The sequence below is a fragment of the Piliocolobus tephrosceles genome, chromosome 6 (genome assembly GCF_002776525.5).
Source record: "Piliocolobus tephrosceles isolate RC106 chromosome 6, ASM277652v3, whole genome shotgun sequence".
NCBI lineage: Eukaryota > Metazoa > Chordata > Mammalia > Primates > Cercopithecidae > Piliocolobus > Piliocolobus tephrosceles.
Window position 1 is genome coordinate 31,740,309 of NC_045439.1, and position 25,446 is coordinate 31,765,754.

The following is a 25,446-nucleotide window of genomic DNA, read 5'->3' on the forward strand; positions in this document are numbered from 1 at the left end:
GCCCGGCCCTTTTTTTTTTTTTTTTTTGAGACGAGTCTCGCTCTGTCGCCTGGGCTGGAGTGCAATGGCATGATCGCGGCTCACTGCAAGCTCCGCCTCCCGGGTTCAAGTGATTCTCCTGCCTCAGCCTCCCGAGTAGCTGGGACTACAGGCACGCAACAACGCGCCTGGCTAATTTTTTACATATTTTTAGTTGAGACGGGGTTTCACCATATTGGCCAGGCTGGTCTCAAACTCCTGGCCTCGTGACCCGCCTGCCTCAGCCTCCCAAAGTGCTGGGATTACAGGTGTGAGCCACCACGCCCGGCTTATTTTTTTCAACTCTTTAGACCAGAGGTTGCAAAATGGTGGCCCATGGGCCAAATATGGCCTAAAAATGTTTTTAAAAGGTGGCTTTCACATCAGTTTTTAAAATTTGAATTAGCTGTCATATTTACAAAGCAAAATTTTTCATATATAAATTCAAATCTTAAAGAGATATGGTAACACTAGGCCTACATTCCCACATGCCAACGATCAGCTGAGTGCAGCAGAAGCTGCCCATGTTAGATGAAATAACCTGTCACAGTCTTCACCATACTCTACAGAGTTATATTTGGCCTACTTTCACTCATTTTTGTTATCTGATTCTTGGGGACATTTTAATTTATGGCCCCTGCTGTAGACGGTGAGAACAATTGTCAGTCTATACCTTTAAAAACAACATTTCATATTCCTGAAGATAATTACGTAACCCTTCAGTTTTTTCTTTAAATTTCTGATGAAAATACTTTTACTTTTCTTCACAATGCCTACCTTAAACATGGGTAAAATTCACTACAACTTCTTAAGACCTTTTATAATTTTCTCCCTACATTAAAGTAAGTGACCCAAATGAGGGTTCACAAACAAGGGACCACAAAGTAAGGGTGAAGTATGTAAAATTATTTACTGCTCAGGTAAATCCCATCATCACATCCCTTATGATGCTCCTTATGACTGTACACTGACACAACATAAACTACTTGTATTTGGCTATGACCACATTATCCATCACTCCCTATATATTGTTTAATTATGTTCATGTTGCCTAGAAAGCTTTAAAAAGAGGATGACGCAGCAGCAGCACCTTTTGTCCAGCATTGCCATGCAAAGCAATAATGAATTAAAAAGAAATTTCAAAAGGAAAAAGAAAGAAACCTTGACAGCTTAACACCACCAATCAGCTCGGTATGCTCCATAAACAACACAGATTTTAGAGTTTTAGACAGATGAGTTCAAAGGCCGGGTTTGCCACTTACTAGCCAAGTGAACTTAACCTCTTTGAACTTTAGGGTCATTTGTGAAGTGGGGATAATATACCTTATCTTTGCAGGCCTTTGAGATAGACAGACTGACATAATATATACACTCAATTATTAGAAGTGCCCAGTTACATGGTAGGTGTTAAATTAAAATTAAAGGTGTCTATAACTTAAAAGTGAATAGTGTAGTAGCTAAATATTCTATAGCATGCTTTCCACATTTTCTTCATGAGTAATCTGGAAAAAATAAACCTCTCAGCTATAGACCACACAAACCTGCCGTACCTGGTTTTTCATCATTACCTTTTCTTCACCATATTTTTCTTTCCTAGTTCTAAAGTTTAAGTTATAATTTATTGGTAAGATCCACAAATGTAAACCAGAATTGAAAAATGGAAGAAATATAATACATTGGAATCTCTCAAAACCTAATCATTAATTGACTTTCTCAAAAAAATTGCTTTAAAAAAGCTTGCAATCTGTCACTGACTTCTAAATTCCTATCCCAAGATACAGCCGGTTTAAGGATTAAATGAGTTATTATATACAACACATTTAGTACAGTTCCTGGCCCAGAGTAAGCATGCAGTAAATGTTAGCTTTTGTTATTAATGTTACTACAGGAAAAGAGGAAAATTATGTAGATACCTATACATAGCTGATTGTAAGTCAAGAAATCCTATTTTCCATTTCACAAAGAAAACATTTGGTTATGTAGAAACAAGTAACATCCTCAAGGAGAAATATCTGCTTTTAGTTATAATGAAAGATAAAACATCCCCAAAAGAAAGCATCAATAGTTAAACAAATCTGAGGATGCTCCTAAGCAAACCATTCTTAGCTTCAACAAAGAAACATACAGCACTTTCCAAAGTTATACCAATGATTAGTGAATAGAAAGTCTATTAGATCTAATACCAAAGAACAAACTGCTTACTGAAAAAAATGAAGGTTACACATGAACCCTGTGAAATCCAGAGCAATGAAAAGTTGAAGTTTGACACTTGAAACATGAACAGGCATGGCATGCCAGCAACACATCTACGAAGGCCAAGAGAGCAGTCAATTTCCACATCTTAGGGCATAAGTTTATCATTAACACAGTTCCTAAATACCCATCCTAACCCTAAAACAGCACCGAATGACCAGAAATATAAATTAAAAGTATGTGATAAGAACTTGAAGTAAAATGATTCCATTCAAATATATATCACTTTAAAAAGAGCAGTCTGAATATGGTTTTTATTAAAAGAAATGATCTGAAGGAGTCAACTTACCGAAGCATTTTCAGTTCTTGTGCAGCTTTCAAAATGATTTCATGCTGCCTCTGACTGAGAACCATTACCCCTCCAAGGCCTTGGTCAGAGTCTAAGCTTGCATCGGACCCCATCATTTCTGAGGAATGATGTGAGGAGGACATATGTTCCGCCATGGGGGAATGTCTATCCACATCAGATGGGTACCATCTGTCTGACAATCGTTCTCTTTCCCAGTCCATTCTGTCAGGAACATAATCTCGCTTTTCCCGCCATGTATCTCCTCTTTCTGGATACTCTCGAATCCTCAACTCACCCCTATCACGGAAATCTCGATCATACCCATGGTCTCGATTTCTTTCTTCTCTCCATCTATCATCCCGATATCTATCCAAAGGTGGAAGAGGTGGGAGGGGCGGTAAAGGTGGAAGAGACGGAATATCCCGTTCACGAAACTGTGATTCTTGTTCATCCAGTGGTCTCCCATAATCTCTGTCCCACTCATTATCCAAATTTCTATCATACATATCCATGGGTCTTCCAATCCGATCCACATCCCTGTCCATGTCCCTGTCCATTTCCCTATTGTAGTCCTCATCCATATCCTGGTCTCTCTCCCAATCATCCCACCAAGGGCCTCGCCTATCTCCATCATGAGACCGAGATGGTGGTGCTGAGAACCTGTCCTCTCTGTTATAGAGCTCTAGTGTATCATCTTGATAGTCACGTTCACATTCTCTCCAATATCTCTCTCTATCCCAGTCATCGAGTCTTTCTCGTTCCATTGGAGCATTTCTACCATCTAATGGAAACTCTTCATGCCCTCGCTCTTCTCCATGGTTCCATGGAGCCCTAGGAGGCTCATCTCGGTGATATGGATACATTTTTTCCCCACCATCTCCTGGTTCTGGTCTGAATGGACCTCTATCACGACCAAACTCTGATCTTCCCAGTCCCCTTTCTCGACTGCCAGGCCCTCGAGGTGGTCCTCTCTCCCTGCTCCCAGCTCTTCGGGGTGGTACTCTCTCTCTACTCCCAGCCCTTCGAAGAGGTCCTCTCTCCTGACTGCCAGCCCTCCGAGGTGGTCCCCTTTCTCGGCTGCCAGCTCCACCCCTGTCCTGGTTCCCTTGCAGACCACCTGGCACTTTCTCCCGACTGCTTCCAGGCCTCACCAACCCTCTGTCCCGGCTACCTTCTCCTCTGTTCATCTTCTCTCTACTGTCTTCTCTTCTACCCATCATCTTATCCCGAAAGTCTTCTTGCTTGACCAATCCTGGGCCTCGACTGATTGCCTGGCCGCGACCTCTGTTTACTAGACCTTTATCCCGTGTGTCTTCCATTCTGCTTTGCCCAGGACCTCTGTAAGATGAGCTACTGCCTCTATTGCCTTCTAATCTATTATCTCTATTATCTGGCCGAGGCAGGCCTTTATCTTGGTTGTTTTCTGAATGGGGTAGACCAATACCCATAGGTTTAAAATCATTATCTGCTGTTAATGATGATGTTGCTACTGCTGCTGCTCCCTCCATCCCCCCTGTTTTTGAAGGAAAAGCAGATTGAGCAGGTACAGGCTTATTTGCAAGGGGTACAGGCTGAGTAACAGCTTGGGCTTTGTCGATTTGAGTCTCCATATTTTGAGCATTCTGGTCCCAATTAGAAGGCTCTACGGGCCCTTCCGAGACTTCGCTTTTAGGTGGCTCCTGTTGAGAGTCGCTTAGATTCTCATTTGACTGAGCCGCCTTGACATCCTTTACATCTGCAGCAATGGAAAATGCAGCTGATTGCATTTTAAAATTCTTCTGCTGGTTACTACTGGTGTCTGCTAATGGTTCTTTGTTTCCTGAAAGAGGTTCTGCTTGTGACTTAGGTTGCTGCTGATGTTGCTGTCCAAAAGTTGGTTTGGGGCCTTTCCATTGTGGTCCACTCTGTCGAGGACTTAGGGATGTACTGGGGGTAATATAAAATTGAGATGCTGGCCCCCGGGGAATCATTCCCCATTTGCTTTTAGTGCCCTCTGCTGGGTGACCTTCATATCTGGGTCTTGGCCCATCGGGGCGATTTCCTTCAAAACGAGGCCCTTTGGGTCTCGGTCCTTCACACCTTGACCCTAAATCCTCAAATCTTCGAGGACCATCAAATCTACAAGTAAAACAAAAGATATTACTCAAGACAGTAAAGCAGAAAAAAAAATTCTCCATGTAAGAATATTTAAGGCACTCTTGCCTTAGAATTTGTTTACAACAATGACTCTTTTCAGTCATTAAATAAATCCTGAGTCACCAATATCTTTGAACCAGTATGGTAAGGTGGCAGTGCTCAGAAGGTCTTAGGACAGGTGTTGGAAATCATGTCAGTATTATCTAATTTATAACACATCTCCTGCAGCAAGTCACTGATATACTGAACAGTTAAAAAGCAATTACAGGCCAGGCACAGTGGCTCACACTTGTAATCCCAGCACTTTGGGAGGCAGAGATGGCCGGATCACCTGAGATCAGGAGTTCGAGACTAGCCTGGCCAACATGCTGAAACCCTGTCTCTACTTAAAAAAAAAAAAAAAATACAAAAATTTAGCCAGGTGTGGTGGCAGGTGCCTGTAATCCCAGCTACTTTGGAGGCTGAGGCAGGAGAATCACTTGAACCTAGTAGGCAGAGGTTGCAGTGAGCTGAGATCACACTATTGCACTCTAGCCTGGGTGACAAGAGCAAGACTCTGTCTCAAAAAAAAAAAAAAAAAAAGCAATTATAAATACTGTGCCTTAGGAGACAGGAAAGGCTACTCATTTTAAAGAGAAAAAAATTATCAAATTCCATAACTGAGCACTTCTGGAATTAAATTGTAACTAAAAACTGAATATGAATAGACAAACAAGAAAATACAGGATGATTATATTGTTAGAGCTGGCACTAACATTTCAATCGAAAAAAGTTAAAAAAAAAAAAAAGAAAAAAGAAACAGCAACCCTATCTTAAGAGTAGGCTCTGACATTTTAAAAAGTCTGCACAGTTATTTTTGCTATGAACCCACTTTCTTATCCAGTAAAGAGATAACACGTCCCCTATCTGTCAGGCATTACATTACATCCAAGAGATACAAGAATAAAATATCATCTGTGCCCTCAAAGAGTTTACAACCAAATATAAAGATAATCTAAGTGTAAATAAGTACCAAGAGGTGTAATGTCTCAAGTCTATGTGTATACAATAAGGACAACAGAACTGGAGAGGCTTATGTTGAGTCTTGAAAGACAAATTCTCTGAAATAAAGCTGACAGAATGAGCTGGAGATGAGGAAAGTATGTGGCAAGGGCACCTCAAGCTAAGGAAACAAGATGAGGAAAGGCAGAGAAACTCGTATCAGCAGAGCATGTTTGGAAGTGCAAATAGTTTAGCGTGACTAATGCAAAGGGGAAACAGAGTCAAGAGAGCTGATAAAGAGGGAAGTGTGGAAAAGCAGCACACTAAAAAATAAAGAGGTAAGCGAGGATCACTCTCCAGAAGACTGTGTATGCCTCATGTGGCAGAGACTACTGGTGGTCTTCCAATACCCATTCCCCACTTATCTACAATAACAGGCCTCCTGTTTTCAGCTAGACACAAGGCTCTCCACACAAGGGACTCTCTTTCTCAATATCTCTTGCAGCTAGAACTGGCAGCCAAGTTTTGGCCAAGGAGCTGAGAGTGAAAATGATTTGCACATCCTCTGGGTTTTCCCCTTAAAGGAAAGAGCACATCCTCCTCTTCACTATTTCCTTTTTCATGCTGGTTATGACATGGTGGTGAAATATCCAGGACCAGGTAAATCAGAAGGAACTGGATTCCTGAGCCATCATCTAAGTCCTAAGAGAGAATAAACTTCTAACTTGTTAAAGCCATCTGACTTGGATCTCGATAATAACAGATAAATTAATTTGGCTGGTTAAGGAGTTTGATGTTACCTTATAAGCACTTAGAGCCACTAAATATAGTCTGATTTTTAAAAGATTGCTTTAGCAGAAAAACAGTGGACAGAAACAAAAAGTTTAAAGATTATCTCTACAATGTGGATAAGTGAAGGTGATGCCTACAATGACTGATATAAAAATGCAGAGGAGGGGATAAAAGTGAGAGATGTAAAATAAGGTAGAATTGATAAGATTTTGTCACCAGTAGAAATAAAATGATAGTGGTAAGAGAAGAATTTAAGATGATTCCAAGGTTTCTGGCTTACATGACTGAGTAGTAGATAGTGATGCCTTTCATGCCTTTAATGAGTGCTAGGAGGCTTTTTCTTTCATTTCTTTGGGAAATCAATGAAGACTAATAAATTCAGTGTTGGCAAAATATTTATTTCCTATCCTTGTGACTTTAGGCTTTGTTGTTCTAAATGTCTAGTTTCAAAGAGATGAATACTTCCACTAGGGGACACAACAAATGATTCCACTAACCTGAAGTTGAGACCCCAACTTTATTTGGAAGTTTCAAATCAAGAGGCAATGGAGAGAGGGTTACTGTATTCACTGGGGATGACTGATCCTAACTTTCAAGGGGAATCTGGGTTACTACCACACAATACAGGTGAAGTGGAGTACGTCCGAAATGCAAGAGATCCTCTAGGACATCTCTTAGTATTTCCCATGTACTGAGATTCAAGTCCATGGAAAATTGCAAAGGGTTTTGTAGAACTGCAAATAGCACAACTAATTCAGAAAGAATCTGCTAATAGCCCGTATCTTTCAAGAATGAAAGCCTGGGTCACCCTATCAGATAAGGAATCAGCACCGGCTGAGGTACTTACTTAGAGCAAAGGGAATATGGAATGAGTAGTGGAAGAACATATATACCAGCTATGACCACATGACCATTGTGGAAATATAGACTACAATAGTTACAAGTATTTCTTCCTTAATTTGATATATATGTGTTTAAATATGTATGTGTGTTTGTGTGTGTGTGTGTGTGTGTGCGTGTAATAACCAAATATTTTTTGGTTCATTTGTTTTCTTCCTTATTATCTAACATAATATGTGTTAATAGTTAACTTTATTATTTCAGTATTTAAGTTACAGAACATGAAAGAGGGAATGTGAGTCAGGTAGGAGAAGGATGAACTAATATTATCCTAAAGACAAAGAAAAAGACTTTTTGTGCTCTTCTGGGGAGTTAGAATGTTTTTGGTTGTCCAGGAATAAATGCCTCACGTTAGGTGTGAAAATCTCCCTGTGACCCAATTTAATCAGAAACATACGGGAAAGGCGGCCAGGCACACTGGCTCACGCCTATAATCCTAGCACTTTGGGAAGCGGAGGTGAGTGGATCACTTGAGGTCAGGAGTTTGAGACCAGCCTGGCCAATATGGTGAAACCCTGTCTCTACTAATAGAAAACTTAAGCTGGGCATGGTGGTGTGCACCTATAATCCCAGCTACTCAGGAGGCAGAGGCAGGAGAATCACTTGAACCCAAGAGGTGGAGAATTCAGTGAGCCGAGGTGGTGCCACTGCACTCTAGACTGGGTGACACAGTGAGACTTCGTCTCAAAAAAAAAAAAAAAGAGAGACAGAGAGAGAGATGGACAGAGAGAAAGGGAATTTTGGGAAATGTAGTTCAGCCTAGCCAAGTTGACCTTTTACAAACTCATTGCAAGGAACTTAAAAATACACAAACCCATAATAAACAGAGAGGGAGGTAATCAGAAGATGAGAATCTTGTCTGTAAATTCTGAAAGACAAAGAACAAATATGAGCGGTAACTTACAGAGGAGGAAGAAGTCACAGTTTAGAGTACTGATGGTAGAAGGGGATAAAATCAAAAGGAGGCGGGCTTGCCCAGAGAACATCAAAGAGGGTCAGGATTCTCAGACACTAGGGGGTGCTAGGGAAGGAAAGGAGTAAAACTTGGGGCTAAAAACATGTAAATCTATATTCAGAACCATCAACCAGCCTTTCCTTAGGCTGAATGTCTCTTAAATCCTTGAATTTGAGAGTACCCTAGGAGTAGTGACAGTTCCTTACCCTGTTCACATAAAGCAGAAACGTGACAGGTAACAAGCCCTTCCCATACACACAGAGCTCCCAATCAGTTTGTCAGTGTCTTCCATGCTTAAACATAAATGGACAGCCAAGGATTGCTAGATATTTGAGGAACATGTCCAACATGAAAGAAAAACTAAAGATAAATAGGATCTGAATTTGGAGAAAACAGAATGCAAAAAGCAGAAAAGAACCTTCAACTCAAATTGTTATCCTCAGAGAGATTCTTAAAGAGTCTGCATCTATAAATCAAGAACAATGTGCTATTTATAAAAAAGATCAACACCAAAAGAACCACAAAAAAAATTTTTCCAATTCTCAAAATAAAAGATACAACAAAAGGATTAGAAGTTAAAGTATCTCAGGAAATATAACAAAATGTAAGATAAAAGACACAAAGATAATCAATCCAACAGATCCAAAATCCTGCTAATAATGAAGAGTTCCAGAAACAGAAAATGAGAGAAAAAAAATTAATGAATAAATAGCACAAACAAATATCCCACAGTTAAGAGATTCCAATCTCTAGATAGAAAGGGTCCAGCATACTGAGTACTCAGTACAATTAATAATAAAACTAAATAAGAAAACAGGCCGGGCGCGGTGGCTCAAGCCTGTAATCCCAGCACTTTGGGAGGCCGAGATGGGCGGATCACGAGGTCAGGAGATGGAGACCATCCTGGCTAACACGGTGAAACCCTGTCTCTACTAAAAAAATACAAAAAACTAGCCGGGCAAGGTGGCGGGCGCCTGTAGTCCCAGCTACTCGGGAGGCTGAGGCAGGAGAATGGCGTGAACCCGGGAGGCGGAGCTTGCAGTGAGCTGAGATCTGGCCACTGCACTCCAGCCTGGGAGACAGAGCGAGACTCCGTCTCAAAATAAAAAAAAAAAACAAAAAACACTGAAATTTCAGAATACCAGAGATTTTTTAAGTTTGGGAGAGAGCAGGTCACCAAAATAGGAAAAGAATCGTAACAGCATAACACCTACACAAGGTGACAGAACAAAACAGAACAATGATCCTAAAACTTTGCGGAATAATTATCTCCAATATCAAATTCTATATCCAAATTAGCAAGCAAGTGTGAGATTAGAATAAAGACATTGTCAGATACAGGATGACTAAGAAAATTTACCCCTCACCCACACTTCCTTAGCAAGTTACCTGAGCATGCCCTCCAGGAAATAGAGGGACTGAATGTTAACAGGAAGCCATGAGATTCGATAAATAGCTAATCACATTCTGGAATATCGTCAAGGGGAATGCTGTAGTTAACACCCATATGGCAGAGTGTTGAGGAAGAATGAAAACTTTATTTTTCAGGACAGTTAAATAAATATATAATATCTAAAATGTGTAAGTGTGTTAAGTCGTGAAAAGAGCAGCATAATTATTTAGTGCTATGAAGATGGCGACCAAAAGAAACAGCTAAATAATTAAAAGAGGATGCCACTGGAAAAAACATTTGGGGGGCATGGGGATGGGGCAGTGGGTGGCCATTTGGCCCAATTTTTTAAAACCATGCATATGAATCACTTTGATAAAAATGTAAACTGTTATCTCTTTAAAGGGCACAGAGAGAGGATTAGCCCTCATCAGAAGGGCTGCTTCTCCTGAGACTACAAGATGATGAGCATGGTAAGTACAGCTGAGGGTTAGAAGTGAGATGTTTTACTGAGCTTGATAGGTAGACTTGATTTCCTGTGAGGCAGGAAGCTAAATTATAAATATAATGCAAAATAAAAACATTTGCTAACATCAAGAAAGCAGCACTAGAGTAGATGGTCTATGTGAAGTAGTGAAGGTTTGGCAGAGCTATAATGGGCAAAGGGGAAAGAAGGTGACCAGGAACTTGTCAAAGTATATATATCTCAATGCTAAGTAAGGATGAAGAGTATATATTTACAGAAGGAAAAAAAGTATGCCACTTTAGGGCTTATGAAGGTTTGGTTCCTTTCTTGGAATTACATTTAGTAATTCAAAGTGCCTCAATAATATCTCAGATCAAAGTTGTATAAAGTCATTTGCTATGTATTAAGACTATCTTCCACAATGTACAAGAGTCCATGAGAGACCTTATCAACATGTTATCTAGTATTCTAATCAAATTCTAAGTATGAGCAAAGTCCCTCCTAACAAAATTGTGAATGCCTTGAGAATTTTATCCATGACTGACATTTTGGAAGAAGCCACTTTTATTGAACATCTACTGATTGTCAGGTAATGTGCTGGTGCTAAAAAGAGTCATGCCTAACCTCAAGGAGTTCACTGTCCACAGGAAGAGTGAGACAATTAACTCAACAATTAGAACAGAATTTGATAAATATGGAACATGTTTGTCTTGCTATCCAAAGTATTCCCAATGTCTGACTGCATTAAAGAATCCCGATCTGTAATTACTGAAGTGCTGTTCCAGGGCAGGAAAAATAGGAATAAATAAAGCAAAGAATGACAAGAAGGGAATTCTAGACAAAGGAAAGAGCATGTGTAAAAGCCAGAGGAAAGGACAAAGGAATTAGGAGGCATTAAAAGGTGTGCAGATAAGAGGACATGGCAGAAGAGTTGAAAGGGCAGGGTGCTTTGTTTTCAGACCAAATTGCTGATCAACAGCCAAGGCCCATCATTTTATTTTCATTCTGGGGGCCAGAAAATATTGAAACCATCTGAAATACAATTTCAACACTACATATAAATGGCAAATATGTATCACTATTTGATTTTTTTTTTTTTTTTTGTCCTTTTCTGAGACAGGGTCTCACTCTGTCACCCAGGCTGGAATGAAGTGGCGTGATCATAGCTCACTGCAGCCTAGACTTTCTGGGTTCCAGCGATCCTCCCACCTCAGTCCTCTGAGTAGCTGGGACCACAAGTGCCCGCTACCATGCCTGGCTAATTTTTTATGTCACCAGGGTCGGCTAATTTTTGTATTTTTGGTAGAGATACAGATTCACCAAATTGCCCAGGCTGGTCTCAAATTCCTGAGCTCAAGCAATCCACCTGCCTCAGCATCCCAAAGTGCTAGGATTACAGGCATGAGCCACTGCACCTGGCTATTACTGGACTTTCAAATTTTCAACGTTCAAAGATGTACAAAATAACAGACTCAAAACCATTTTCATTTATAAAACTAGAGACCTTTTAAGCCTTTTTAACAAATATATCAAGAGATACTCATATTAAAAATCTGTATGAAAATAAGCCACTTTTAAATCAATATAATGAAATACTATGATCCTTTTGACATATAAAAACATGTATTTAAAATATAGTAGAAACATTACATAAATTCACTAAATACAATCACATAAAAACACATGCATTGTACATTGGTCAGATGAAAAGAAAAATAAGCAAATATTTGTTTTAAGTATTTAGAAAGTGTTTATTTGTAAAGTGTGTTATACACTCCCTTTAAAAACCCCTAAAACTAGGTATAAATACCTTAGAATTACAAAAATTTCAAAATTTGATATAAAACTCTAAAATGTAAAAACCTAAGAGGTATAATGCAGTTACTTTTAAAGAAGGTATTTTCTGTATTCTACTATTTGCAGAAACATACTAAAATTAACAAATCATGGGAATTACAAGATACGAAATTCTGGAATTAAAATTCCTTCCCATTTTGTTTTCATGTGAAATAGCACCTGTTTTCTAAATATGTATAACCAAGGTCCTAAAATTAAAATTCCCAAAGATAAGTAATCACTATAAACAGGAACAATCATAACAAATGGAAATATAAAGAAAACCTATAGCACTCACAGTCCCTTACTAATTCTAGTAAGATAGCTATAGAATGGAAGAAGTCCACAATTCCAATCCTAAAGCCAGTCGAAATGTAGTTGTGACTGATCAGAAGCCTTGATATTATAAAGATTTCAATTCTTCCTCCAAATGGTCAATGGATTCTATGCAATGCTCATCAAAATTCCAGCAGGTTTTTGAAAACCGACAAGCTGATTCTAATAAGAATAATCAAGACAATCTAGAACAGGGGTCAGCAAACTACAGTCTATGTTCCAAACACAGTTAAAAGTGATCTTTTTTACATTCTTGAAGGTTTAAAAAAAAAAAAAAAAAAAAGGGCTGTACATGGTGGCTCATGCCTGTAATCCCAACACTTTGGAAGGCCAAGGCGGGCAGATGGCCTGAGCTCAGGAGTTTGAGACCAGCCTGGAAAACATAGGGAGATCCACCTCTACAAAAAATAAAGTAGCCAAGTATGGCAGGACACGCCTGCAGTTCCAGCTACACAGGAGGCTGATGTGGGAGGAATGCTTACAACAACTCAAAGTTGTAATGAGTTGTGATCCTGCCGCTGCATTTCAGCCTGGGCAACAGAGTAAACACCCTGTCTCAATAAAATTTTTTTAAAATGTGAAAAAAAAAAAAAAAAAAAGAAATAGAAAAAAAAAGAAAGAAAAATATTTAACAGGGACCAAATGTGACCCACAAGGCCTACAAATATTTACCATCTGGCCCTTTATAGAAAGCTTGCCAGGCCGGGCACAATGGCTCATGCCTGTAATCCCAGCACCTTGGGAGGCCAAGGCAGGCGGATCACCTGAGGTCAGGAGTTCCAGATCAGCCTGGCCAAAATGGTGAAACTCCAGCTCTACTAAAAATACAAAAATTAGCCAGGCATGGTGGCACATGCCTGTAATTCCAGCTACTTGGGAGGCTGAGAAAGGAGAATCGCTTGAACCTAGGAGGCAGTGGTTGCAGTGAGCACCACTGTACTCCAGCCTGCATGACAAAACCAGACTCCATCTCAAGAAAAAGAAAAAAAAAAAAAGAGAAAGAAAGCTTGCCAATCCCTCATCTAGAAGCACAGAATTGGAGGATCTATACTAACAGATAAATTTATTGTAAAGCTACAGTAATTAAAAACAATATGGCACTAATGCAAAGGCAGACAAATAGACCACAGGAATGGAGAGTCCAGAAACAAACACATTTAAACATTGGATTTATGATGAAGTCACTGCAAAGTAGTAGGGATGACTTCTTCAGTAAATGGTGTTCGGGTGAACTGGATAGTTATTTGGAAAATAATAAACATTGATCCCTACCTCACACTATATAAAATCAGTTCTATATAGAGTACTGATTTAAAAATAAAAGGTTAAAGAAATAAAAGACATAAGAAAAAGTAAATAATAATATTTATAGCCTTGGGATTACTTTTCTTTTTTTTTTTGAGTCAGGATCTCACTCTGTTGCCTAGGCTGGAGTGCAGTGCACAGTTCACTGCTGCCTTGTGGTCCCAGTTATGTGGGAGGCTCAAGTAATCCTCCCACCTCAGCCTCCCACATAACTGGGACCACATGCACATGCCACCAAGCCAGGCTAATTTTTTACTTTTTGTAGAGACAGGGTCTCACTATGTTGCCCAAGCTGGTCTCAAATTCCTAAACTCAAGCAATCTTCCTGCCTCAGTCCCCCAAAGGGCTGGAATTATCAGTGTGGGCCACCATGCCCAGCTGCCAATATGTTTCTAAGAACAGAAAGAAAATGTGGTGCAGTAATCCACTTAGTTATTACACAGGATGAACCTTACCTTATCACATATTTTGTGGCAAGAACCTGGACCATCTCAATTTGCTAAAAGTATATGTGACAGAATTATTTCATCTTTTAAAATGTTTATGTGCCCAAATTTAATGGATGAGAAGGTTTGTCTTTAATATTTTTTTGCTATTCCTTTATTTTATTTTGTTTTTATTTTTGAGACAGACTCTCACTCCGTCATCCAGGCTGGAGTATAGTGGCGCAGTTCTGCAACCTCTGCCTCCCAGTTTCAAGCAATTCCCATGCCTCAACCTCCTGAGTAGCTGGGATTACAGGTGTGCACAACCACGCTCAGCTAATTTTTGTATTTTTACTAGAGACGGGGTTTTGCCATGTTGGCCTGGCTGGTCTCAAACTCCTGCCCTCAAGTGATCCCCTCGCCTAGGCCTCCCAAAGTGCTGAGATTACAGATGTGAGCCACCATGCCTGGCCCCTTTATTCTTAAATTCTGTAAATTATTTGTAAAATTACTTTAAACTTTAAAATAAAAAGGGTCCATTGGACCTAAAAGGTAAATGGTAAAGATTACTTTTCTAGTATACTGAAATCAAACTGTTATACTGCAGAGTTTACTTTTTTTTTGAGACGAAGTCTCACTCTCGCTCCATCACTGTGTCGCCCAGGCTGCAGTGTAGTGACTTGATCTCGGTTCACTGCAACCTCCACCTCTGTATTCAAGTGGTGCCTCAGCCTCCCGAGTGGCTGGGATTACAAGCGCACACCACCATGCCTGGCTAATTTTTGTATTTTTAGTAGAGATGGAATTTCACCGTGTTGGCCATGCTGGTCTCAAACTCCTGACCTCAAGTGACCTGACCGCGTTGGCCTCCCAAAGTGCTGGGATTACAGGTGTGAGCCACTGCGCCTGGTCTGCAGCATTTACATTCAAGTGCTCATTAAGAAAATAAAAAGTCCTGCAGTGAGAAAATTCTAATACATATAATGGACAAAGAACTGTCGTGTAGAATATACTAAGAACTCCTACAAAATCAATAAGACATAAAACCCAGTCAAAAAATGGGAAAAAGACTTGAATCAGCATTTCATAAAAGAGGAAATCCAAATGAACAATAATCAAATGAAAAAAGTGAAACCTCATTAGTCATCAGGGAAATGTAAATTAAATCCATTATCATGATACCACTAAACATCCACTAGGATTGCTAAATCCTAAAAGTTTAACAATATCAAGTGTTGATAAGGATGCAAAAAAACTGAAACACTGAAACACTGCTGGTGAGAGTATGAACTGAAACAACCACTTTGGAAAAATGTTTAACAATACCCATTAACGCAGAACATATATATACTCTATAATCAGGCAATTCCAATCCTTAATAGATATCCAAACAAAATTAAACATACACAAACAAACACATACATCTAAAGGGACACATACAGCATCAAAAGACACACAGCAGCACTTTTCATAATAACCAAAAAATTTCAATGATCATTAATATTAAAATGGAGAAACAGATTGTGGTATATTCATACAATGAACTATTGCACAGGAACGGGAATAAACAAACTACTACTACACACAACGTGGATGACTCTCACAATAATACAACGTCAAGTGAAAGATGTCAGACTCACGAGTACGTACGGTATTATTTCACGCATATAAAGTTCAAAATAGGCAAAACTAATCTATGGCTCAGTATAACAGTTATCTCTGGGGTATGAGAAAACAACTGGGGGGGATGAGGGAGATTTCTTGGGCATTAGTGATTCCTATTTCTTGATCTAGTAGTGATACCACGTGTGTCTTTTTTTTTTGAGATGGAATCTCACTCTGTCTCCCAGGCTGGAGTGCAGTGGCATGATCTCAGGCAACCTGCACCTCCCAGGTTCAAGCAGTTCTCCTGCCTCAGCCTCCCAAGTAGCTGGGACTACAGGCATGTGTCACCACACCGGCTAATTTTTGTATTTTTTAGTAGAGATGGGGTTTCACCATATTGGCCAGGCTGGTCTCGAACTCCTAACCTCATGATCCGCACACCTCAGCCTCCCAAAGTGCTGGGAGTACAGGCGTGAGCCATCACACCTGGCCAATGTGTGTCTTTATTTTGTGAAAATTCACTAAGCTGAACACTTAAAATTGCGTGCTTCTCTGTTACCTTTCAATAAGTTTTATTATATGTGGAAAATAAAAGGTCCTGGAAAACCAACATCCACTGATATGACAGTTTGCTGGAGCAACAGTAGTCTTCTGGAAGACTGAGTGAATCCAATGATACACACAGTGTCAAAACAGCTCCCCTAGATGCTCAACAACGTGACATGCTATTTACATGTCATGCAGTTTTGTCACGTGACTTTTTAGAAATCTCGTTTTTAGAAAGCAGCCTAAATCTGGATTTTGCAGAAGCTCAAAGCCATTTACAGTACTTTATTTGTAACAGCATGTTATCAGTAAATTTGTCTAGCTGTGTTCTAAACTCTTGCTTTTCTACTTAGCTTTGATTATTAAAAAAAAAAAAAAAAGTGGCTTACCATATCAGTTATATGTTGATAGCAAAATCTGAATTAGGAATAAAGGAAGTTCACAGGTTTCCTTAATAGTATAGATTATTCTTACTTCAGTCTTGTTCACTGACTAACCAGCTTCCCACTGATTTTTTATCTAGTTACACTGGAGAAAAATAACTATGCCTGGGTAACAGCCCCAAACTATACTCTATAAGGGCTAAGTGAGCAAAAGAAGCAGAGGGGTGACTGAAATGGCAATGACATAAACTAGTCTGGGGAAAGGTTTTCAAAACAAGGTGGAGAATGTGAGCAGGATCCAATTCAAGGATTAAAAAGTCATCCTTATCAAAGCTGCAGATGAAAATGTTGAAGAGCGATATCACATCCCTAAAACAATATAATCATTCACCAAGATTTCAGCAGACTGAAATGATGGCACAAACCTAACTAGAAAAAAATCTAAAAAGAAATGTAAAGTCTTAGAAAAAGAAACAAGAAAAACAAAAACAAAAAACTGACCACACAAGTTCAGGATAAGAGCGACTTGGCTTAATGAAAGCTAATGTGAAAAAGACCTGGGAAGCTAGACTGATGTTCAGCTCAACAAGAGTCAACACTGTGAGAGTGCTGGAAAAAACAAACAAAAAAGCAATTTGTTAAGCTATACGATATAAGCACATCATTTATAATGAAGTTGGTACTAGGCCCATGGTCCTCTGCATCTGAAGTAAGTGTTCATTCTGAAGGAGGCTAACAAACCAAAGGCCCTTCAAAGGACAGTGAGCAGTACAGGAGGAGGAGGTTAGAACCAACGTTAAGATGAAAAGAATCTGAGTTGTGATTGGCAGAGCAAACTGGGTAAGGCAGGGTGAGGGAGACACGAGGGTAATAGTTTTTAAATAACCGTAGTGACACACTGTAGAAGAGGGATAGGATAATTCATTCTGTGTTGCTCCAGAGGCAAATCTAGAATCAACAGATAAAAGTTAAAGAATCACATTTAGGTTCAATGTGAAAAACAAACTTTCTAGAATCAATGACTTATATGGTAGTGTTCCTTATCACAATGCCAATGTCAAGTATACAACTGCTCATCACAGAAAGTACAATGGACTTAAAGTGGATCAGAAGTCCTTGGATTCTAATTCCATCTCGACCATTTACTAGCTGTGTTATATGAGGCAATGTATTTACAACCTCTGAATCTCAGTTTTTCTTATGTATTTATTTACCTCCTGATATTACTAAGAGGAATAAGTAAGATATGTGCAAGACCCATTTGTGACAAACTGAAATAGAATACAAATGTGCGTTGCAGTAGATGGATATAATATTAGATAATTGCTAATATCCTCCCAGCACTGAGATTATTAACTTCAGAAGTTATTTTCTTCTGAAGTAAGAAAAAACTTAAAATAGGTCCTAAATTCACACAGCCAAGATTTAGTAGGCAAAGAGAGAAAATATTAACATGACAGAAATCAAGGGAGCAGGAAATGTATGTTTCATGAGGTATTAAGAATGTACTTCTCTGACAGCAAATTAGTCACCAGATCTAAAAGGCAATGCTCACTCCCGGAGATAAGTACGAATTCAAATCAAGATGATACACATGCCAAATAAGCACTGACAGTATAGGCTTGGATCACAGCAGTAAACAGTGCTTAAATAGTGTTTTTGCTTTGGGGACCCCCCAGACTCAACTGTACCTGTAATGGGGTTCTACTCACTCAGCTAAATAATCCTGACTGAGCAAGTTACCCAATCCTCTCAGTGCCAGTTTCTTAAGGGTAAGTACAGAATAATCTGCCTACTTCACAGGTTGTTGAGAAAACTCCCGTGAGATAATAATGTGTGTAAAGTCTCCAGCAAGGCTTCTTGGTACACAGAGGAATTCATGTTAATTGCCCCTTTCTCTTAACTTTGATTGTGGAGTTTTTTGTGCCACACTGCTTTCAGAATTATAAACTTGGGGAATAAAAGATATTTTGTTTTCAAATGTTAAAATGAGATTGAAAAAAAATGATGATGTAGATCCATTGAGATGGAAATCTAAGCAATATGCAGATTGGTGGAAAAATAAGTTACAAGATAATCTACTCAGTATGATCCCATTTTTGTAACAATATTTTTAAAATGATTCTCTCCAGATGGTAGAATTAGGTGACTTTCACTTTTTTCTACACTTTTCTGTAATGTTTGAATTTTGCATAAGGAGTATGCATTTCTACTACAATTCCCAACTGAGAAAAAAACTGATTAAAGTATTTTTCTGGCTGAGTGTGGTGGTTCACACCTGTAATCCCAGCACTTTGGGAGGCCAAGGCAGGCAGGGAGGCAAAGACAGGAGGATTGCTTGAGCCCAGGAGTTTGAGACCAGCCTGGTCAACATAGGAAGACTCCCATCTCTACGAAGCATTTTTAAAAAACTGGCCAGATGTGTTGGTGCGTGCCTCTGGTCTCAGCCACCTAGGAGGCTGGGGTGGGAGGACTGCTTGAACCCAGGAGGTTGAGGCTGCACTGAGCTATAATTGCATCACTGCACACCAGCCTGGGTGAAAAAGTGAGACCCTGCCTCAAAAAATAATAATTTCGATAGAAAAGTTATCATTTAGGTCAACTTGGGGAGAAAAATCTATTTGTACAAACTTGGAAAAAATGAACTTAAGAGTTTTTAAAAGGTAAAGAGAAAAAACTTACACACCAGCAATTTCTTTCTAAATATGTAGTTCTGGCAAAACAGAAGTATCTCCTTAACTGGGGAAAAAATAAAGGATGTAAGCTCCATGGGGGCAGGAATTTCATGTGTTCTGTTATATTCACTGCTCTAAGTACAAGAGCAGGAACTTAAATATTTGCTGAATGGATAAAAGTCCTACTTACCCTTATGCTAAATTTAATTGCCTCAAGCCAGTAGAATATTGGCTTATTCATCTTTATCTCTAACAACTAACAAATTATCTAACAAATAGTCATTGCTAATTCAATTATTTGTCGAATGAAAAAGCAAAAAAAGATAAACTTTAATACTATTTTTAAAGCTAGTAAGTCAATATAAAATGGTAAGCATTACTCCACAATACTACATTCATTCTGGACTGTAATCTCTACAGACAGGACAAAAGCAGAGACATCAAAGAAATGGGGGCATGTTACCTTTTCTAGATTACATACATGATGTCTAACAAGCAGACAATATAAGTAGAAAGAGAGTATAAAAATTGTATAAATGAAGCTTTTTATACCATTGAGAACCCAATAGCCTAAATCAATAACATAGCCAAACCAAAAAAAAAAAGAGAGAAAAAAGCAGACCTACCTTGGGCCTCTTGGACTTTCCAAGTAACTACTTCTGGGAGGATCTGGAAGCAGGCCACCTGATCTCACTGGCATGTCCTTCACTGCAGTGATTGGCTGAGATGGAGCAGCAGAAGACTCCCCAAGTCCTTGATCAGATGAGAATGAACTGTATGGCAGAGCAGACTTGCTCAAAGGAGCTTTTGAATTCACTTGTTCTGATGGACCAGCTGATTGCAATGGAGGATGGTAAGTTGTGGGTGGGGCAGAACCAAAAGAGACAGGAGTAGGAAGCAGTGCTGGTCTAGGTTTCTCTGGAACCTGTGAGCTCTGTGAACTGGAGGCTGGTGGAACTGGGGCTGCTGTTAACTGAGGAGGTATCCCTTGTGGAACTCCAGGGGGAGGTATTCCTGGAGGAGGTGTAGCTGAAGACAATGATGGGAGGGGCATGACAGGTGGAGGTGCTGTTGAAGAGAGAGATGGTGGGGGAAGAACTGGTGGTGGCCCTGCAGAAGAGAGGGAAGGTGGGGGGAGAACTGGAGGTGGCCCTGCAGAAGAGAGAGAAGGAGGCATCCCTGGTGGGGGAACAGAGGTTGGTAGAGAAGGTGGCATAACAGGTGGGGGCATGCCAGGTGGTGGCACTGTAGCAGGGAGGGCAGGGGGCATCACTGGTGGTGGCAATGAAGGAGGCAATACTGGAGGGGGCATTGTAGGTAGAGGTGGAGGCATCTGAGAATATGGAACAAAAGGAGGTGGCATTGACATGTTCCCAATATACTGGTTCTTCATGTTCTGAAATGAATTGACTTTCTCCTGGAGATAACTCTGAGTGGCTTTCATATGTCCCTGCCATGTTTTCCACTGCTTCTCATACTCCTGAAGCTGATCTTTATGAGGATAGGAATGGAGTTGTTCCTCCCATAGCTGAAACTCTCGCTCCCATTCTTGGTAAAGATGTTGAAACTGTTGCTGCTGCATCTCATAATGCCGCAGCTGCATATCTACAGACATGGTCTACAAATAAAAGGATAAAAACTATTTCAAAACATTCATATTAAGAGAATTAATCATAGGTTAAAATTTTGATGAATCAAGGGCATTTGGCACTTTAGGAAATTAGAACACTAAAGACTAGGAGGCTAAGAATAAGTTTGTCAAGTTCTTTGAGTGATGATGATTTCTTCTTCCTTCTTTTGGCTTAGACGACTTACCACAGAGTTGGAAAAACCAACCAAACAATAAAGCAAATACCTATCTTAGCAATAAGTATTTTTCAAGTTTTCAATATGGATAATTTTAAGAACTTGAAAAATGATCTGTTATTATAGATATACAGACACAACATTACACCTCAAAGATACAAGACAAACAAGTACCTAAGTCACTTTATCTTTTATGGTATATTTCCTTAGGTTTTTTGTGATGGCTGTTTTTGGCCTTTTTGCTTATCTGTTACTGTAGTAGTTTATAGGCAAAACACAGGTTAACCTGTAACTATATGGTTAAAATCCCCAGCTCTTAAGACCCTTAGCAATAGTAAGCTAACATCTGGCCTGGGTTGACATGATCAGGAAACTCTACTATAACCCATCCCTCCACAGTCCCCCACGTAATGTGGCAGAACTTGGGCACCCCTTGGGAAATAATTAATTGTCAACAGTTGATATCTTTTGTTTTTCACACTTAAATCTTTCAAGAATAACAAATCATTTCAATGTCTTGGGGCAACTTCCTATTTGTGGACTACGGAAGCACTTGCCTGTATATGCGGTGGGGGCTGTATAATCTGCTGGTACTGTTGCAGAATCTGCTGTAACTGAGTGTGCTTCTGCATTATTCCCTGATACTGGAAACCAACTCGATGTTGCTGGTGCTGCTGCCAGTGTGCTGCTGCAGCCTGCAACTGCTTTAACCTGGCATCTTCTTCTGGGTCCTCAGACTAAAGATAAAAGAGGACACATCTTTACGTAAGTCATAAAACAGCAACCAAAAATATTTTATAAATGTATTATAAAGTCCAGAATCCCTACAACTCAGAAACATCTAACTGTCAAAGTTATCTTTAGTTCTTTTTGGATTGAGAACAGTTATTCTATCTTTAGATAAAACACATAGCTCTATGTATACTATTATGGATACTAATACAAAGGAGTTTATAAATTCCATAGTCTTCACTAGAATAATAATCTTATTATTCCTAAATATGACAACAATTTTCCTAGTAGAAAGTGGTACCAGGCCGGGCGCCACACCTCACACCTGTAATCCCAGAACTTTGGGAGGTCAAGGCGGGCGGATCACTTGAAGTCAGTAGTCCAAGACCAGCCTGGCCAACATGGTAAAACCCTGTCTCTACTAAAAATACAAAAATTAGCCAGGTGTGGTGGCGGGCACCTGTAATCTCACCTACTTGGGAGGCTGAGGCAGGAGAATCACTTGAACCTGGGAGGCAGAGGTAGCAGTGAGCCAAAATCGCACCACTGCACTCCAGCCTTGGCAACAGAGTGAGATTCCGTAAGAAAGAAAAGAAAGAAAAGAAAGAAAGAAAAGGAAAAGAAAAGAAAAGAAAAAAGAAAAGAAAGAGAAGAGAAGAAAAAAGAAAAGGGGTCTCAACTATTTGGAAGGCTGAGGCAGGAGGATCACTTGAGCCTGGGAGGCTGAGGCTGCAGTGAGCTGAGATCATAGCACTGCACGCCAGCCTGGACGACAGAGTGAGACCCTCTCTCAAAAAACAAAAACAAGTGAACCTTAAGTTATAGACCTTTTCACTCTATGAGAAACCCCTTTCTTTTTTTGTCACTTTTCACCGATGGACTACAATATAACCATTACGGTTTGATAAACCCTTCATATAAGGCTCTTGGGAGAACAATGACCTTTGGACCAATATGAGACCCTCCCATGTGCCATTCACTATGCTGAGTGACAAGGAGTGACATTATCACATTTAATGCCTCAATACCTCTATGTGATAGCTACTACTGAATACACCCATTTTGCAGAGGAGTAAATTGAAGCACGGAATGGTTATCAAATTTGCCCAGTCACTACCAGCAAGTGGCAGTACCTGAATTATAGCCTGGGTAGCTGGACTCTAAAAGCTCAAGCACTCAACTATTGCCCTGTACTGTCACTATGAACATATGCTGGCATCTTCCTTTAGTGCTTAGAGGTACTCAATTCAGAAGAGTGTCTAATTCTTCACTCAAACTAGGAAAAATTTCCTTTTCTAAACCTGATACAACAGGCCAGGCACGGTGGCTCATGCCTGTAACCCCAGCACTTTGGGAGGCCGAAGCAGGCAGATCACTTGAGGTCAAGACATTCGAAACCAGCCTGGCCAACATGGTGAAACCCCGTTTCTACTAAAAAATACAAAAATTAGCCGGTCGTTGTGGTGCGTGCCTGTCATCCCAGCTACTCAAGAGGCTAAGGCAGGAGAATTGCCTGAACCTGGGAGGCAGAAGTTGCAGTAAGCCAAGATCGCACCACTACACTCCAGCCTGGTCAAGAGCGCGAGATTCTGTCTCAAAATAAATAAATACATAAATAAACCTGAAACAACAGATATCTGATTATTTCAAATGCAACTTTCTAGGTACTTTAAAAAACAAAAATATATATCCATTTACGATAAAAGTATACATAAATGAATCAGAAAAAAGTTAAATAATTTAATAAACACTAAACAATTAATTATATGGTTACCTGGGGTTCCTCAGGTGGGAGAGGAGGTGGCACTTCCTCATTTGGAGGTGGCAATGGAGGCTCCTCAGAAGAAGGAGATTCCAGAACTTGACTGGTGGCAGGTACTGTAATTTCTTCTTTTACCGGCTCTGGTGTATCCTTTGCTACCACAGGACCCTTTTTGTGTCCTGGCAAATGAACTTTTGTCCTCTGTTGCAAACTGAGCAAGTGCTGTCGATACCAATACTGCTGCTGTTCCTACAACAGAAACAATTTTTGAGAATTCTTGTTGACAATCATGTATCTCTGCAACTTGGTGTTGACAAGGAGCTATCTTTATGTCTGTGTTCATGTGTCTATATGTAAGAAAAGGCAAAGCTAGACTGAGGAAGACAAATAAGTTAACAAGTCCTTAAACACAGGCTACAGAAAAATTTCAGTTCCTCCCTCAAATTTATACATTTAAATTAAACCATAGATACTAATTCAACATGCTTTTGTACTCTTAACAAACACATGCTTTTGGAACTTGATAAATGATCAGGGTAAATCCCTTCAGTATTCACAGCTACTTATTTTTAACCTGGCTTCAGTTTGTTCAGATTTATTGACAGGGGTCTTGTAATTAATGAATAGAACCGAACAGTACTACCTATCTTCTCTGCCTTCTCTCTTTCTCCTCCAGCGCTCCTCCCTCTTCTCTTTCTTCTTTTTTTTTTTTTAAGACTGCATCTCGCTCTCTCACCCAGGATGGAGTACAATGGCCTGACCATGGCTCACTGAAGCCTCGACCTCCCAGGCTCAAGCAATCCTCCCTCCTCAGCCTCCTGAGCAGCTGTGTTCATAAGCATGCATCATTACACCCAGCTAATCTTTTTATGTTTTATAGACACGAGGTCTTACAGTGTTGCCCAGGCTGGTCTCGAACTCCTGGGCTCAAACAATCCTCTCACCTCAGTCTCCCAAAGTGCTAGAATTACAGGTGTGAACCACTGCATCCAGTCTCTTCCCTCTTTTAAACACCTGTTGTAGCATTAGTCTACCCATACTCAGATGTATGCACATATAAGAGAATATGCTGTGTTTTATTTATTTATTTTTTTTGAGATGGAGTCTTGCTCAATCACCCAAGCTGGAGTGCAGTGGTGTGATCTCATCTCACTGCAACCTCTACCTCCCAGGTTCAAGCGATTCTCCTGCCTCAGCTTCCCGAGTAGCTGGGATTACAGGCACCCCCCACCACGCCCAGCCAAATTTTTGTATTTTTAGTAGAGAGAGGGTTTCACTATGTTGGCCAGGCTGGTCTCGAACTCCTTATCTCAGGTGATCCACCAGCCTTGGCCTCCCAAAGTGCTGGGATTACAGGTATGAGCCACCACACCTGGCCAATATACTGTCTCTTAAAATGCTTTCGATTTATTTTAAAGGCCTTAGTTTTAGGCTGGGCGCGGTGGCTCAAGCCTGTAATCCCAGCACTTTGGGAGGCTGAGACGGGCGGATCACGAGGTCAGGAGATCGAGACCATCTTGGCTAACACGGTGAAACCCCGTCTCTACTAAAAAACACAAAAAAACTAGCCGGGCGAGGTGGTGAGTGCCTGTAGTCCCAGCTACTTGGGAGGCTGAGGCAGAAGAATGGTGTAAACCTGGGAGGTGGAGCTTGTAGTGAGCTGAGATCCGGCCACTGCACTCCAGCCTGGGTGACAGAGCGAGACTCCGTCTCCAAAAAAAAAAAGCCTTAGTTTTATCTTTCATACTGTAATTTTCTGAAAGCTTATTTTGTGCTTTCATGTTTTAAAAATTACAACAATAAGCTTCGTATGGAAATATTAGAAAATACAGCCAATCCTCATTATTCTTGGATT

General features: G+C 40.0%; 1 protein-coding gene across 1 annotated transcript in view; it reads right to left on the reverse strand.

Annotated features, from left to right (window-relative positions):
- Positions 1 to 25,446, reverse strand: part of YLPM1 (YLP motif containing 1) — a 73,769-nt gene that overhangs the window by 34,081 nt on the left and 14,242 nt on the right. Inside the window, exons 2-6 of the mRNA XM_023230777.2 lie at positions 23,604 to 23,840; positions 21,655 to 21,834; positions 19,918 to 20,909; positions 2,561 to 4,678; positions 1,569 to 1,617 (exon numbers count right to left, since the gene is read on the reverse strand). Coding sequence (XP_023086545.1) covers positions 1,569 to 1,617; positions 2,561 to 4,678; positions 19,918 to 20,909; positions 21,655 to 21,834; positions 23,604 to 23,840 — 3,576 coding nt within the window. The remainder of the gene's footprint in view (positions 1 to 1,568; positions 1,618 to 2,560; positions 4,679 to 19,917; positions 20,910 to 21,654; positions 21,835 to 23,603; positions 23,841 to 25,446) is intronic.